The sequence below is a fragment of the Typopeltis vanoorti genome, chromosome 25 (assembly GCF_054136105.1).
Source record: "Typopeltis vanoorti isolate ZY-2024b chromosome 25, IOZ_Tvanoo_1.0, whole genome shotgun sequence".
NCBI lineage: Eukaryota > Metazoa > Arthropoda > Arachnida > Uropygi > Thelyphonidae > Typopeltis > Typopeltis vanoorti.
Genome location: NC_143573.1, coordinates 67,158,660 through 67,177,473, shown reverse-complemented (window position 1 = coordinate 67,177,473; position 18,814 = coordinate 67,158,660). Strand labels below are relative to the sequence as shown.

Below are 18,814 nucleotides of genomic sequence, written 5' to 3'. Positions count from 1 at the left end.
TAAAGTATGTGGTAGACTGTTCAAATTTAATCAGCAGTAAGAGATCTCAATATAACATTTTCAAAAAAATAAAAATAAAAAATTAACACATCCCCTTTCTGCAGTTAGCGATTCATTTGTAAACATTTTTATACAACAATGGATGGTGCCAATTAAGATGTAAGTAATTTTTGTGTTATCCACATTACAATTTTAAACTGCTCCCACTATTAACTAGTTGCTGCTGTTTACATTCTGTGATAAAATGTCTGTGTTCCAAAGATGCTGGATATAAATTCAGTGAAATATCAGCAACTCAGTAAATAAATAATTATTTATTTTCTTATTTATTATTTGGGGTTGAATTAAATCATTAAAAAGTATAATGAACCAGCAGTACACATTAGTCTCTCTACATGTCTTTCAGATAAAAGTATAGTTTTCTTACGTTTATATGTGTGTATGTTTTCTTTAATAATTTTGTGAAATATGCATTTAAATAATTTATTTTTCATTTGTACCAAAATTAATGAATATTAGCATGATAATCCTGCCTGCTTGGAGAGATCACTTAGCAGAAACAAATGTTCTAAGGAATGCAGTACTAATTCTTAAACCTCAATAGTAATATAAAAAACTGTGCCAGCTGAACAATTCTGCTCAGATAAAACCCAAAAATTTTTGTTTCTAATCTAAAATGAACTAGCTTATTTGACCTTTAAGAAATACAGGTCAAATAATTTGTTATTTGACCATCTCATGTTCATTAAAAATATCATTTAATAATTAAATTACTATTTTAATGAGAATTAAAGTTCTTCACCAAGTGCAGCTATTAATTTTTAGTTTTCAATTTCCCTATTCTAATTTTACATGTAATGAATTTCTTTTGATGTGTTTTATAGATAAAGTGATATAAGTACTTGGTTGAGACCACTTTCTTAGGTGTTAAAATCCATGAACTAAGACCACTATCACATTGGATAACACTTTCTTCTTATCCTAAATTAAAGACCTAATGTTTAAAGTTGGACTTTATCTAAATGTATGAATTACAATGGCAAATTTCAATAATTCACTCTCTTTAATTGACCAATAGAGAATAGTATCCATGTTTCATGGGTTTATGGAAGGAAAACAAAAATTGTTTTTGGAATAATATAACTTGGCTTAAACTACATAATGTTCAGCTCAAAAGATAATGATAATGTATCATCTATATATAATTACATTTATATATAGATAATACAATATCTATACATTGTATAATACAACAAGCACATGAAATAGCATGTACATGCTAGCTTTTGAGATGGCAGATATGCTATGTCTGCCATCTGAAAGACAAAATATAAAAACCTTTATACTACATTAACTCATATATATATATATATATATATATATATGAGTTAATTTATTTATTTACTAACGTTCCTACGGACGAGGTACTTACATTACTACAGGATAAATTATCCAAAAAAATGTTCACTTTATTAAAGCATTGCATTCATTCTGGTTACTTCAGATATAAGGACTCCATTTACCAACAAATACAAGGCCTGGCAATGGGCAACCCTTTGTCCCCTGTGCTAGCTAACATCTTCCTTGAAGACTTTGAAAAGAAAGCCATATCTTCCTTCTCATTTAAACCAAAAGTTTGGAAAAGATATGTTGATGATATATTCATTATTTGGAATCACGGGCACACAGCTCTCACAGATTTTCTTCGTCATCTAAACATCCAACATCCTAATATAAAATTTACTGCTGATATAGAAAATAATAACTCTTTACCTTTTTTGGATGTTATGCTTACACGATACTCTGAAAGATTAAAAATCTCTATGTACAGAAAACCTACGCATACCAATAGATATCTGCATAATCTTTCTCATCATTTTCCACCACAAAAACTTGGAATTATATCTACCTTAGGACACAGAGCATGTTCTCTCTTAAATGAACAAGATGAACTACAAAAAGAAATGAATCACCTCACTCTTATTTTTAAACAAAATGGATACTCTGAAAAAACAATTAAGAAACTTCTTCTGAACCCTCCTAAGCAGTGCACAACAGAGACTATTAATTTTAAAGGTAGCATCTCTATTCCATACATTAGCACAGTCTCTAAGAAAATAGCTAAAGTCCTTAAAAAATATAATATCAGGACCTTCTTCACCACACTTCCAAAAATCCGCTCTCTAATCAGCCATCCAAAACCTACTCATCACAACCTTAAGTACCCTGGAGTATATAAATTGTGGTGTGATTGCAATATCCCATACTTTGGTCAAACTAACAAATCTATTGAACAACGCATAGAAGAGCATAAGAGAGACATCTCATACAAAAGATCTCATGCAACTGCGTTATCCAGTCATGTTCTTTTTTCAAATAATCCTAATGATGACCAACAAAGCCACTCTGTATGCTGGAATAGATCAGAAAATATTTTTCGCTGTGAAGATGAGTTTGAAAGAAAAATCGTAGAATCAAGGGAAATCCTACTGAACCCGGTCCACTTAAATAATAATTTAAGTTATAACATCCCAGATAGCCATGCTGCAGTTATTCAATATTGGCGTTCACGTGAACTTACACGCACAATTGCAACAAACAATGGCACGCCAGTTGGAACAACTTGAAAAATACAACGTTTTTATGTATCGATTATGTGAGGCAATTTGTACCTGTAATTTCCAGTTTGTTTATTTAAATAATTCAATGTTTATTAGTATTCCTTTCCTTTATAAATACCTGAAGAAGGCTGCTATATGCCAAAACTAGTAGTATTTATCATTAAAATCTTGTAAAATGTTATCTCGGTCTTGGAGTCATTAAATCTATTTTTTGAAATATATATATATATAGGATGCCCTTACCTGGATATAATTGTGGGCTTGCATGCATGATTCATCAAACTTGCTGTTGGATAGATGCCTGTGGCAACCCTCACCTGTCTTTGACTAAATACAGAACCACACTCACTAACCTGTGGTGACACCTGAAGTTCTGTAACAGCATGTGCATTACAAACTAACTGTAAAATATGTCTAAGAAGTAATCCTCCTATAAACATCTCAAAAGTTGGTGGGCCAGAGCTCACATCAACATCATCAACAGATCCAAGGGAAAGTCGGGAGTGGATGGGACTTCGAGATTTGTGTGTTGGAGTAGATGGAGCAGACCCAACTCGTGAAGATACGAGAGCAATGCTTGACAGTCTGTCTCTCAAAGTATTGCATTCTAAACCGGCAAAGAATCCTGCTCTATCCAACAACATCAGAAGCAGCAAAGCTGTCTTAAAATAAAAATTAAAAAAACATAAGAAAAAATTTATATTTCATGCAATTTATAAGTCAACAGACTTATATTAGGTTTAATTTCCTAATTGACAAATGAAAATTATTCCCACAACAAATAACTAATTTTTCATACATAATAATGTGAACCAATTAATATTGAAAGTTGAGAGAAAATTATGCATATTTATGAATTAAACAAAAACATTCTTAATTTTGAACACTTTATATTTTAATTAAAAGTTATGTCAGCACTGTGACTGCTTGACAACCATCATAATTATGGGAATACGGATTAAAAGGAAAAAAATAGGAAACAAGAAAAGGAAATTTCTGACTTAAAACTGAAACTTGTGGGACTCCATCTTCTTGGGTATACTGTCTGGAGAGCAGTTCCCAAGCAGACTTGGAAGATTCAGTTGGATAAAAAAGTTCTTGATGAAGAGAAGGTTTCTTATGAGACCAAAGTTGTATAGGTCGTTTAATATTCCGAATCTCCAAGCAGTATCAGATATTTTTTCCATATAACCAATACCTGCATATTAGGAAAGCATCTCTAATGGATGTTTCTAGCCAGTATAGATGATCTGTTGTTGAATGGTATTTACAGAAGCCAGATTATGTTCTGGGGAAAAAAAATATCCATATTTTATGGTTTCACTCCAGAAACCATAAAATATGGAGAACCTTTTCCAGAATCTTCAACAGGCAGCTGGTCAGAACAATTGAACAATAGTTTATTGGAGATTTTGGATCCTTCCCTGGTGTGGGAACAGCAATAATAACAGCCATTTTCCAGATATCCAGAAACCTATTCTCACAGAAAATTCTGTTGAAAAGATGCAGTAATTGATTCATGGCAGATGGTGACAGACGTTTAATCATCTTGTTATGGATGTTATCTGGATCAAAAGCAATTGGATGCCATTTAAGCAAAGCAACTCAGATTTCTTTCATGAATGGCTGGCTATATTCTTCAGTACTGTTCGAAGTTTACTACTGATGAATAATTATCAAGAATACTACTGATGTTTTAGCAAAATTCTAGCAAATTTAAAGCACTAGTGGTAGAGGGCAGTGGTAGTGATAAGATGGAGGTAATGCATGTATCAAGCTGTTATAGAAAAAATAAGCATTAGTAGTGAGGAATGATATCGTGTTTATTTCATTGCCAATATTGGTTTTTATGTTTGCACTATTCAAATTGACAATTATTTTGTATATCTGTGTTATTTTGTTAGGGTTTTAGTGTTCCACTATTGTCAGTAATGTATCCATCTGTTCCGATTGTATTCAACATGGTGGCACCAGTTTTAGCAATTCACCTAATTCCCCACCATTTTAAAACTACATAGCATAGTTGATGATTTCGTTGCTAGATATGCAACCCATTGTCTAAAAATATGGTTTGTATTTTTAGACAATGGGTTGCATAATTTTTAGAGATGGGAATGTATATGTGTACATGAAATGTAGGTAGTGGGAAACAAGTATCTCAACATCGGGATTTAGCATCAGTGGAGATAGTGTTTCAGAAACAAGTAAAATTCAGTTTCTGTGGATGTCAGTAGTGTGTTGGAGGGTACAGAGAGAATATTAAAGACATATGCATGGACTTAACCTTGGGCAATGTAGCGGGTGGAGATAGTTTGTCTGATGGCCATGATTTGTATGTAAATACTGATAGCAGATGTGTAGAGAGAAAAACACAACTGCTGAGAATGGAAATTGAAGGAATGAATACTGAGTTGAGGAGAGTGAATAAAGACAGAGGATGGAGAGGTTGTCTAGTGTGAGAAGAATGAAAGACAGGGGAAGAGTGGAAATAGAGAGCATAGAAGGAAGGCATCAGAGAGAGGAAGGTGAAAGAATGGCAGAAACAATGGAAGAGAAGAAAGTGCAGAAAGTTGAGAGAGAGAGGCAAGGGATAGAGAGAGAGAGAAGCAAGGGACAGAGAGAGAGAGAGAGATGAGAGGGGAAATGGGAGAGATTGGAAGCTGTAAGAGTTGGGGATGCCAGTGAGAGAAGGATGAATGAATCTGTTTGTAGCATAACATATGAAGATTCAATGATTCGGAGTGTGCAGAGTAGAGTGCCAGAGGAGTACTTGCTGGTAGAGTGATAGAGAATAGGTGAAAATTTTGAGGAGATGATAGTAATCGTTGGAACGAATGAGAGGGAGTGTGAATACTGAAGCGCGAGGTTAAGGTTGATGTTAGATGTGCAGAAGAAATGTGTCTGAGGAAAGATAGTGAGCATATTGCACCAGTATAATAGAGTGAAACAGAAGAGCAATGATCACGAATGAGATTATAGCAAGAATGTGCAGGAAAGAGGTCTGGAATATGTGGATGCATGGGGTATGTTTGAGGACAGAAGAGCATTATATGCAAGAGATGGGTTATATTTGAATGCAAAGGGGTGCAGGCATTTGGAGAAACCATTGTTTTTCTGGGCAAGTGTGTCTATCAGAGCAGGGAAATTAGAATTGCAGTGGAATATAGCAGGAATGGCCTCATGTGGAGATCGTTGCATGAGAAATGAGGGAGGGTGTACACTATATTACAGATCCGGGTGAAGAATGAGGGAAGTAATAATAGCTATAAGAATACTGACAATGCATTGATTTTTCTATATGCAAATGCTAGGAACATTAGAAATGACAAGAATGAGTTTGTAGCACTGATTGACTCAGCCTCTCCAAAGGTTGTTGGTATCAGTGAAACTGTTAACTGAGGAGAATGTTCTAAGACAGTGTTTCTCAACCTGTGGTCCACAGACCACAAGTGGTCTGCAGGCAGACTTAAATTAAATAAATAAATATATAGTTTTTAATTATCCAAACAAAACAAATTAAAATTGAATAAGTAAAATTTATTGAAATAAAATGGATACTTATAAAAACCAACAGATAGCTGCAGAATGTTCATTCCATGAACATTCTACCGCTACAATAATTTGTAGCTGCAGCATTATTTATTTTGTATCCAAACACAAGTAGTACAGTAGTAAGTAAGTGGCACAACATTATTTACAACAAATTAGGATGCATTACAAATGAAAATAGCTTAAATTTGGTAGATGAATTATACAGGGAATAATAAGTAAAATATGAAGAAAAAGAAACTATACATAAGTTATATATAATAAATATGATCAGATGTTCCTCCAGTATCTTGCGCAATCAACTACTCTTTCTGTGCATGATATAAGGTCCTCTTTTGTGCAAGGTGATTGAAGGGGACAAGAAAGAAGGTGGTCGATGGACTGGGTTGTCCCACACTCACAATTGTTTGGTCCAGTGAGGTAGCCCCATTTGATGAGGTTTTGTTTGCAGCATCCTGTCATTCGAAGTCTGTTGAGGCTTTTCCAAGTATTCCAGTCCAAGTGGGCACCACATTGAAGATGTTTGGCTGTTGGAATATCAGTATTACTCTCTGGGTATACTGTAAGCCATTGTTGAAGTCTTGTCTCTGGAGGGTTTTTAGGTGGTTCAACAGTTGCTAGGAAGCTATGTCAGGATCTTAGTCTTTGGGGTGCTGTAGTCTGGCTGAAAAGTGGGTGGCATTCATCTGCTTCTTTCATCAGATAAGAATGCAGATCTTCGAATCGAAGGGAATGCAATACCAGCCAAAGTATACAGGTCTTTAGTTGTGGTGGTTTCAGGCATTCTGTAATTAAATGGCAGCTTTCATTCAATGCTGGGTCGAGTTTTTCAGCATGGCAGGATCTGGACCATACAGGACAGGCATATTCAGCAGAAGAACAGCAATGCCTGTTGCCTTCTTATTGTTAAGGTGGAAAAGGCCAGTCTGGGTTTTCAAGGGGTTTGGTTTTAACTGACTGCTGCTATAATATGTGGTTAGACTATTTAAGGCAAGTGATAGAGTAGTTTCAATGGACTTGAAATTTTTTGATCGAGTAGCTATGGCAAGGTCATCAGCATAGATAAAATTTCTAGTACCTGGAAAAATGGGGAGATCATTGATGTAAATGTTGAAAAGTATTGGTGATGACACACTTCTCTGGGGGAGGCCATATTTTGGTGATGCCAGCGGCTCTTCTTACCACCCAGGTCCACAAAGAAGCGTCTGTTTTCCAAGAGTGATTGAATCAGGAGCTGCAGAATGACGAGTAATAAAAGAGCAGTGAAGTGACCAACAATATGGTTTAATTGCTTCTGCCTTCCCTTGCTGTTTTATCAGATTTGAAACATGTATTATCCACATTTCAATCAACTCCTCGTTGTTTATTGATTTTTATTATTGAAGGTTTTCCTCCTTCAACCAAGGCTCAGTATATCTTCAGAAGTGCTAAGTGATACTTGGACAAAATGTGTCTTGAGTTAACCCCAGTATTTATATATTTTTTGGAAACTTTTTTTTATAATGGAAAAGTGGCTTAGAACTAGAGCTTTAAATAGCAAAGCAAATGAAACAGGTGATGCTAACCCTAATTGTGATACACATATTGTAATGGCGAGTTACAACATGTGTATCATGCATTGTAAATCTGATACTATTAAAGTAGAAGAAACAAGCAGTTCAAAGAAAAAATACAGTAGGAAATATAACAGTTCATATTTGGAATTCAGGTTTACTTGGTGTAGAGATGAAAGTGAACAGAAACCTCAATGTGTTTTGTGTTATGAAGTGTTGTCGAATGAGTGCATGAAACCTGCAAAACTCCGACATTTAGAAACTAAACATTCATCATCATCAAATTCCTGCCATGTATTGTCGAAGGGGTGTACAGGATATGATGGTACTACGTGAAAAATTTACATCATTACTAACTTCCTACCTACAATTTTCCTCCAAATCAGTCTGTTACTTCTCAAGACTCCAACATTATCAGACCTTATATTTCTATCATCTAAGGCACTTTGTACCGTATCAATCCGCCTATATCTTGGTCTTCCTCTGGGTCGTTTTCCTGCCAACCTGGCAGAGAACACTTGTTTTGCTAATCTTTCCTCGACCACTCTGTTTAAGTGACCATACCACCTGAGATTAGCTCTGCTAATGCATTCCTGGATGCTGACAATGTCAAGTTCTTTCCTAACATCCTCGTTTTTAATATGATATTGCCATTGATTCCATCTGTTCATGCCTCTAATCTTTTTCAGGACTCTCATATCTGCAGTCTCTAGTGTTCGGTCAAGTGGTTTACTTCTGCCCCAGCTCTCAGATGCATAAGTTAAAACTAGTTTGAACACTGTCTTGTATACAGTTAATTTAGTGTTTCGACTAATTTCTCTCTTATTCCATATGAATTTATTCAATTGACTTCCTACCACATCAGCTTTGTTGATTTTGTTGTCTATTGAAACTAAACATTGTGATGTGAAAAATAAGCAGCTAACTGAATTTTTTCAGTGATGCTTAGGGACATTAAATTATGGGAATGATAGTTTTGGCCATGGGTTCCATTAATAGCAAGGCACTGGAAGCATCCTATCTCTTAAGTTTGTACATAACGAAAACGAGGAAACCTCATTCTATCGGGGAAAATTTACTACTTCCAGCTATAAAAGGTGTGGTAAAAACGATGTTTGGCAACAAGTTACTATAAGATGTTGATTTGATTCCTCCTTCAAATGACACTGTCGTTGCAGAATTAATGATATGGCAGGTGATAGAATCTCAGTTAATTGAAAGAGTTAAGAAGAGCCCTTATGCATTACAAATGATGCGCAGTTAATATGCTATGGAAGATATGCACATGATAACAACATTCATGATGATATTCTGTTTTGTAGAGCTTTATCATCCCAAACAACTGGAGAAGAAATATTTCACACTCTCAATAATTACATAATACGCAAAAGGATACGGAGTGGGAAAAATGTATGGGCTTCTGTTCGGACGGAGTTTGTGCCCTTACATTCAGGCATAGTGGGGTTGCTTCTAAGGAAGTCAAGGAAGTAGCTCTGGATATGAATTGGGTGCACTGTTTCATACACAGTGAAGCATTAGCCTCCAAAGGAATGGCACCAGAATTTAAAACTGTGCTATACAATGCTGTAAAGCTAGTTAATTTTATTAAGGTTTGAACATTAAATAACAGGTTATTTTCAGTACTCTGTGATGAAATGGGCAGTGAATATATACAACTTTTGCTTCATTCTGAGATTCACTAGCTTTCCATGGGCAAAGTACTAATAAGGTTATTACAATTAAGGCACAAAGTTTTATTGTTTGTAAATGAACGTAATTCTAATTTTGTATCACTTCTTGTTGACGAAGCATGGTTATCGACAATAGCCTATCTTTGAGACATTATTTTGAAATTAAATGAACTAAATCTCTTCAGGGAAATTCTTCAACTGTTCTTGATGCCTATGACAAAATAAAGGCATTCGAGAAAAAACTGGTGTTATGGATTAGTTATATAAAAGACAATTTGCGCCTTTTCCAAACATTGGAATCCTTTTTAGTGGAAAATGATATTTTTGTTGATTCTGAGTTTCTGGAAAGGATTTGTGACCACCTCAAAACTCTGAAACAGAATTTTGAAACATATTTTCCAAATAACTTTTATAAGAAATTTCTGTGGGTTTGCGCTCCATTTCAGGTTTACAGTCATGAGAACGATCTTTCTTTATCAAAAAAAAAACCCAGTTAATTGAGCTTTCAAAGGATAGTGGGCTTAAAATGCAATTCTGTGATCTTGGTTTGGCTCGATTCTGGATCTCGCCTTCAGTGAGAAGTAAATTTCCCGAATTATATGAAGATGCATTGAAAATCGTCATGCAGTTTTATACAACTTTTCTTTGTGAGAAAGGATTGTCATCGCTCCTTCAAACACACTAATAAAGAAATCATCTTAGTGTGTTTGCCAATCTTCGCCTGAAGTTGACCAATATTGAGCCAGATATCCAGCAACTCTGCAAGGGCCGAGAAGCTCAAACATCTCATTAAAATTATTAAAGAACACGTAAGACCACAGTAATAACTTTTTAATTAATAAGGTACAGATATTTCATACTAAATCTAATAGTACATCTTCAGTGTTACAATAACACTGAAGATGTACTATTAGTTTTAGTATGAAATATCTGTACCTTATTAATTAAAAAGTTATTACTGTGGTCTTATGTGTTCTTTAATAATTATACTATGCCACAGGTACCTCTAAAAATAAGAATCATCTCATTAAAAGTAAATTGTAATATAATCATATCGGATTATTTATTTGTTTAATAAAAATTAAAACTTTGTTTAATGATGATACACTTTTAATAGTTTACTTCCAATTTAATTATGTTTCCATATGTATTCAAAACATGCTTTTAGATTATGCTATAAATGGCACGGTTTTTCCAAATGTTGGTAATTCCCACATAGGCTTTTAAAAAAATTACATAACTTAGTGGTCCGTAGAATTGTTTTTGGCATTTTACTGGTCCTTGGGATTAGAAAGGTTGAGAAAAGCTGTTCTAAGAGAGAGAAATCGAAGGGTATAGCATATTTCAGCAGGATAGGGAGGATAAATATGGTGGTGGAGGAGTGTTACTCATGATAAGAGATGAACTGTGTGCTCTGAGAGTGGAGAATCTCAATGGAAATAATACTAATGGCAATATAGATGGAGATGAGCAGGAAATATTTAGGCAAATTCGTTTCGCCTAAACATTTGCCTACACTTTTTTTTCGAATATTATTAATGTGTCTATCTGTCCACCATGTTTTATCTCATTCCCTTTCACCATTATTAAGAAAAAAATGTTACCTTACTTTTCGGAACCCCTCGTATTTTATGAAATGAAGAAATTTTAAGATTGATATTTGAAAATATTTGTGTTCCTAACTACAAAAAATTGTATAGGTGCATGCTCCCAAAGTGAAATACATAGTTAATTAGCTTGTGAACAGTTTATAAATAAACTGTAATCAGAAATATCTGTAGTTGGAATTGTTGGTGAAATAGTTGGCCTGGTTTTTTTTCCAAGTGGTTAATATACCCGTTCTACAACCACTTAATTAATTCTCACAAGAGAATTAATTATGTATTTCAGTTTGGGAGCATGTAAACATTTTTTTTTTTTTTTTTTTTGCAATGTTTTGACAGAAACCACAATTTCATTCTAGAAATGGTTTCATTATTTCTCTTTGGTGGTACCATCTGGCTTTCTATGATAAGTGCTTTTGTTTTCATTAGTTGGATTTTTTCTTTTTAGAAAATTGTGGATGGCCAATATCCATCATTCTTCAAAAGGAAAAATATATAATTATAAGATTATTTATGCAATTATAAAAATATAAAATATAGAATGACAATAATTTTGGCATTTAAAACAGTACAAATGGTTTGAAGAGAAGTTCAAATAGCCTGCTTTCACTATGTTAGTGGTTGAGGTGTGTTGCAAGTAAAGGATAACATTCCTCATGGGAACCAGATGACTATCCATACATATGAATATTCTTCTCATTGCTATAGCTCCTTGGTCTTTCATTTCTGAGTAGATCTTTTTGTCTGGGACATTAAGGGGATCCTACTCTGATATTACTCCTTCAGAATAGTTTAAAGCTTTGTGTAACTGTGATTGGTATTCTCCTGATGGAATTTGCATGGAGATGCTCTGTATGTCTGATTGTTTCTATAAGAATGTCACCTGAATGGAGTTTCTTCACTGATTTGGGGGACCCTGCCAACCCTTCTGGTTGAGTCAGTATTAAAAAGATTGGTACATTTACAGTTGCTTTTGATAATTTTTACTATTTTTTTTTTTTGTTTGTTTTCATTTGATGTTTCTTTAGTTTATAGATGTGGTTGGGACTTGATAAACAAGAGGATGAAAAATTATTCATTCTCAAAGAGATTTTGATACAGCATCTGAGATCCCCCACTCTCCACAGAGAAATATATGGATGCCCATTCTCTGGCAAGTAATCACTATGCTCAGAAGTAGAACTCCAGGACTATCTCAGATGCCATATGGACCAATCTTTGGGCCCTGTTCCAAGACCATGGGAAAGAAGACCCACTGCAACAGTATTGGGCCTTATGGGCAATTCCACCAGCCTACTGATCTTTGACAGGGCATCCAGAACTACCCATCTTGACAAAGAGGACACCAAAGTAGTGGACTATCCAGGTCTCATCTTTCCAGATGTCCACAGGTTGTACTACATGGCAAACAGAGCAGCAAGGCGGATCCCAATGATGTGATTTGAAAGACAGGAAAGTAAAGAGGACTCAGGAGAAGTAAAGTGACAAATATAGGAAAACATAGCAAAAGGAAAAGAACAAAAGGGACAGTACAGTCACTGGGAGGTCTTCTCAACCATGGTAACTCACATGGAGGGGAAGGGGGGAGAGTTGATGCTTTGGGACCAAAATTTACTAGAATTAGCTATAGACATTTTGTTCCTTACTAGAACGTGATGTGTCACATTCAAACCCCATCAACCTTTATTGCTGATGCTTGTCATTAGTGTACATGCATGGCACTCAGCAATAGCTGATGAATGTTCTGTCAACTCTTAAAATGTGACCAGTTGAAAAGGAAGTCAGAATTGATTTCTCAAACATATCCCACCCCCATCTTTTTAATTTCCATAGGTTTCACTTTTCTTTCTTGACAAAATTAGTTTTGCCATTCCTGGGATTATCTTTAACATACTTCTCTCTATCTTAAAGTCATAATTTTTGACCCATAATTTTTCATAATTTTTGACCCATAATTTAATGCACACATCCATGCTTTTATGAAACCATCAGGAACTACATCTAGTTTTTCTGGCTGTTCACATTCATTGAACAACACAAACAAAATTTCTCACCATCATCATCAAATTCCTGCCATGTACCCTCAAGGGGTGTACAGGATATGATAGTACTACATGAAAAATTTACATCATTACTAAATTCCTATCTACAACTTTCCTCCAAATCAGTCTGTTACTTGACAAGACTCCAACATTATCAGATCTTATATTTCTATTGTCTAAGGCACTTTGTACCGTATCAATCCACATACATCATGGTCTTCCTTTGGGTCTTTTTCCTGCCAACCTAGCAGAGAACACTTGTTTTGCTAATCTTTCCTCTTCCATTCTGTTTAAATGACCATACCATCTGAGATTAGCTCTGCTAACACATTCCTGGATGCTGACAGTGACACCTTGGGTCAAGTGTTTTACTTCTGATCCAGCTCTCAGATCCATAAGTTAAAACTGGTTTGAACACTGCCTTGTATACAGCCTAATTTAGTGTTCCGACTAATTTCTCTCTTATTCCATATGAATTTATTCAACTGACTTTCTACCATACCAGCTTTGTTGATTCTGTTGTCTATTTCCATATTTAATTTACCATCTTCACTAAAAATCGTACCTAAGTAGCTCAAATGTTTTACTTGTTCCATAGGTTCTCCATTCACAACGCAGTTGACATTTTCAACAATTCTGCCTATTTTCATCGTCTTTGTCTTTTTATTGCTGGCCTTCATACCATATCTATTACAATAGTTATTCAATTTAGTCAGGGAATCTTGCAGACTTCTAGCAGATTTATTTAGAAGTATAACATCATTCGCATAAAGCGAAGAGCTGACATTAACACCGCCAATTTTGATAACATGTCTAATACCACTTTCCTTCATAATGTGATCCATATAGATAACGAATAACAGATGGGATAATGTACATCCTTGTCTCGCATCATATTTAACATTAAACCATCTTCCTGTACTTCAATTCTAACTGCTGATTTACAACTCAAATAAAGACTAAGTATTGCTTGATATAATGCCCCACTGACACCATATAATTGCAACGTATTGAACAGCGTCTCTCTTGGCACCTTGTTGTATGTCTTTACCAGATTGACAAAACTTAAATATAGGTCTTTGTTATATTCCCATACTTTCTCAACTATTTGTCGTAAAGTGAAGATCTGATCCTGACAATCTCTATTTGGCCTGAATCCAGCTTGTTCTTCCACAATTCTTCTCAACTGTTTCTCAAGTATAATTGCATAAATCTTGCCAGGAACATACTCAGTACAGAAATACCTCTGTAATTCTCATATTCAGTTTTATTTCCCTTTTTATATATGGGTACTATAAGAGCTCTACTCCAATCATCGGGAATTCATCCCTCTGTCCAGGCTTTCTGAAATATGCAGTGCAGCCACTGTAAGACTCTTATACCACCATATTTCAGCATTTCTGGTCGAATATCATCTACTCCTGCTGCCTTTGCAAATTTCAAGCCTTTGATGGCTTTTTCTACTTCAAGTATGGATATGAATTCCTGACTGTATGCCTGTTGAGTGTTTTTTTACCACCATGCTATCACTGCTAGTTTCATTTAGCAATTTTTCGAAATAATTACTCCATACTTCAAGGATATCTTTTTCTCCCATTTTCATGTCACTTTTATCATCTCTAACTCCTTTTACAGCACTCTTTACTCCATTTATAAGCTTCTTCAATAACCTCCAAAATATCTTACAACCTTCTTGATATATATTTTCTATGTTCTTGCCAAAGTCCTCCCATGACTTTTGTTTAGCTAGTTTTACAGTGTTTCGCTTTCTTACATTTGTCTCTGTATTCTCTAAGAGCAAAAGCTGACTTATTTGACAGAACTTTTGATATGCTTTCTTCTTTTCCTTCACTGCCTTTTTAACTTCCTGTGTCCACCATGTAGTTCTGATTTTTCTATCCTTGCAGACAACTTCACCACATGCCTCTCTAGCTGAATCAATCAGGGTTTTCTTCAAGGCTTGCCATTGAATCTCCAAGGTTTGGAGATTCAGTGGCAAGGTTTGGAGATTCAACTTTTATTCCCTTTAAAAGTTTCTTACGTGTTATTGTTTTCAATATTAAATTCAATTTTATCCTGTACAAGACTAAATAGAGATCAGTTCCAATTTCAAATCCTCTGTACACTCTGGTGTCCTGCACCAGGGAGAAAACATCACTATCAACAATAATATAGTCAATGAGACTTTTCTTATTCCTTGCCTCTCCTCTCCATGTGAATTTGTGCACATTTTTATGTTGGAATATGTGTTAGTAATAGTCCATGTCCTGAGCAGAAATCCAACAGGTATTTGCCATTATTATTTGCTTTGCTCTTTTCTTCAAATTTTCCCAAAATATTTTTGTATATCTGACAATCATTTCCTACTCTGCTATTTAGATCCCCAACAAGGACCAACTTTTCTGTTTTCATTGTGTCAGTTGTTTTTTCTAAAGCATCAAAACATTCCTCCACTTCTACCTTAGTAGAACCTTCTGTGGGACCATAGGCATAAATAAGACTCATTTTCCAGTTCCCGATTCTCATATTTGCCCACATCACTCTACTTGAGACGCCTGTCATTCAAGAAGATTAGCCTCGTATTTAGTGTCGAATACTATGGCTACTCCTTCTTTTCCTTGATTGTCATTGCCTGAATATAACATTTTGTATTTATTTCTCAGAAAGATCTCACCAGTTTTTGCCTTTTTTGTTTCGGTCACCCCTATTATGTCGATCTGGTACTTATCTAATTCCTCAGCTAGCTCCATTTCTTTGCCATTCAGGCTTCTTATGTTGAGTTGGGGTGTGTTTTCAGATTTGTTCAAAACTGAAAACAATTGAAATTGAATGACATTTAGAATGGAAAAAAAAAAGTCTGCATAGCACAGCCAACAAGCAACCATGCCCTTAGTTCTAAAGGCTTTTCAAGTGAAGATGAGTTAGGTATTTAGCTGATCAGATGTGGAAGTGTTAATGCCTTCCTTTCAAAAGCTTTTCCCCATCACTCCTACAAAAGCAAACAAATCTAATTTGTCAAGAAAGGTAGTCAGATCTTGTTCACAATACCTCCATCCTAGAACACATGCATTTGATTTAGCATATGTTCAAGGACAGGGATGCTGTTTTTTGGAGGAGGAAATCCTGCTGACAGTAAACAAAATTTTCCTCATCACACAAGATCTTCTATCCAGGTGTTTTTCTGTGAAGCTCATATGCCGCAAAGGTGTTACATAACTTCTAGTAAATTTTAAATAGCCTAAAAGTTTAAATTTATAATAAATAAACATCCACATTATTTACCAAAGCATATTGAAAAGTATCTTCAACATGCATATCATCAACATGAGTCATTAAGTGATAAACAGCATAGTAGCAATTTCCATAATAGCCTCCTTCTAAAACTCCAGGTGGCAATATAGGATCTGTTAGCTTACACAACTTTTCTCTAATATCTGAAAACAAATTAAAACATATGTTTTTATAGCATAATATTGTATAATATAATATTTTACACAACTAAACAACAAACAGTTTGTAATATATAGTATATTTTGCATAACTGGTTAGCTTTATATATTATTTCATATATATAAAGTTCAAATTTTTCATTTTACCATTACATTTAAGAAATATGTCTTTTTCTTCTAGCTTATTGAACTGCTGTTTTTTGCTACAAACATATCTTCTTCCACTTAACCTTATAAATCTTTGAGAATACGATATTTAGAAAAAACAAATTAAGGAAACTGTGAACTCTGAAAGGATAATATCTGAAAGACTTGCCAAGTTGGAGATCCTAGGTCAGACTGGAAGAATACAGGATTTTTCTGTCCTGTGCCACTTACTGTTCCTGATCATGACTAGAGGGAGTTCATATATGTGTAATAGCATACAGCAGAGAAGGTCTGTCAAATGCCATGCAAAAACAAGTATTTCCTGTGGATCAGTTAGGTTTTCACTCCCTATACTGCTGTCTTTGCTTTGTAATTAACTTTTTAATATCACAAAGTAAAGGATTTTTGAAGGAGTCTTTCTCTGAACACCAAGTTCAGGAAAAAATCTCCTTGAAAAATCATAACAACAACAAAAAAAAAAAAACATCACACACACACGCATTTGCTAGAATCCGAAGTCCCTAATAATAATAATTAAGACCCAACAAACTGTATATATCTGTCCATCAGAATACAGGATAATCCATACTAATCTCCTAACATCCTACACCTTTTCTTAAGCAGCTCTCCTTCCAAATATACAGAAGTGCTTAACTGAAAGTGAGAAATACAGAGGAATTTCCCTACTGAATATTCCAGATAAGATTATGCAGGCATATTTGAGAAAAGGCTAAGGAAAACTGTTGAGGGGAAACTTGGAGAACTTGGGGAAAAAAAACCAAAAAAAACTGAGTTCCAGCCAAAAAGAAGTTGACAGAGTCTGGTCAGATCCACTACGATTCTGATTCCTTTTAGCGTACTCTTACCTTTATTTCTATGCTTGTTTTCCTCCCCATTAGTCTCCAGAACAGTATCCCACCTTTCTGATATTTATCTTCCATATTCTTCTCCTGACATTTCTTTTACTACTTTTACATATAGCATAGCTATCTGACATTTTTCTCCATATTTCTTAGACCCTCTTACTTGACAGAGACTTTCTTCTTTTCTAGGACTGCTTCTTCAAAGTCTTGCATCTACCACTGATTTCTTATTTAACTTCTCCTTGCTGACAACTTCTCCACATGTCTCTCTAACTTAATTAATCGATGTTTTCTTTAGTTTCCCAGTGAAACTCCAAGATTTAGTTCTTGTTTTCAAACTCTCATTTTACCAGATTATTAGATATATGAAGAGCCAAAGGCTTCAATTCGGCGACATATGACTTGTTTAAGTTAAGGGATATTACATCCCATATCATTTCTTAGCCGAATAAGAAACTCAAAGAGTTTCATGCCGAATATAGCAGAAACTATATAAAGTTCGGCGATTCTCATTTTACCTTTGTATTAGTTGAGTATATTTTAAAATGTCCTACTTTCATGTAATGCACCCTGTTAGATATCTACTGGATAGTGAATGAATGAGGATGGGCTGGAAAGAAATTTGAGACTTTTGAGAGTTAGCTGACAAAACTGTATTCTATATTGGCTAAAACCACAAACAAACATGATTCTATGGAGTCAAATGAATAAATTTATATGCAATGAGAGAGAGAGAAATTAGAAAGATTATTTTAAAAGCATGAGAGAAATGAGCAGAGATAACTCATGAAAGAAAGATTAGCAAAACAAATGCTTTTTTTTTTCAGGATGGCATGAAAAAAACCCAGAGGAAGACCAAGATCTATGCAGATTGATACAGCAAGAAGTGTCTTCAAAGATCAAAATAATATTTGCCAATACTGGAGTCCTGAGAGAAAACAGGCTAATTTGGATTAGAGGAAAATTATTAAGTTAACAATTGTAATGTAGTAAAGTTTTCATATAGTACAATCATAATATCTTGTGCACCCCTCAATGTATATATCCAGAAATTGACTACTGGATTCACTACATATAGGTAAATAATTTTTTACCTATATATATATATATATAGTGAATTCCACATTTTACAGTTCAGTTCTTACTGTGATACTTTCCATTATAATAAGCTTACTATAATGGAAACAATAAGTGAAACATTAGAGCACCACTACTGCTGTGTTAAAGGAAATTTGCAGCATTTTTTTTTTAACAGTAAATCTTTTAATACTTTAAAGACAAATCTTCCACAATAA

At 34.6% G+C, this 18,814-nt stretch overlaps 1 protein-coding gene across 1 annotated transcript in view; it reads right to left on the bottom strand.

Moving 5' to 3' along the window:
• The window catches only part of LOC150092815 (protein-lysine N-methyltransferase SMYD4-like), a 365,428-nt gene that overhangs the window by 176,802 nt on the left and 169,812 nt on the right, over positions 1–18,814 (bottom strand). The window contains exons 11-12 of the mRNA XM_090414288.1: positions 16,343–16,494; positions 2,865–3,283 (exon numbers count right to left, since the gene is read on the bottom strand). Of these exons, the coding sequence (XP_090270414.1) occupies positions 2,865–3,283; positions 16,343–16,494 (571 nt within the window). The remainder of the gene's footprint in view (positions 1–2,864; positions 3,284–16,342; positions 16,495–18,814) is intronic.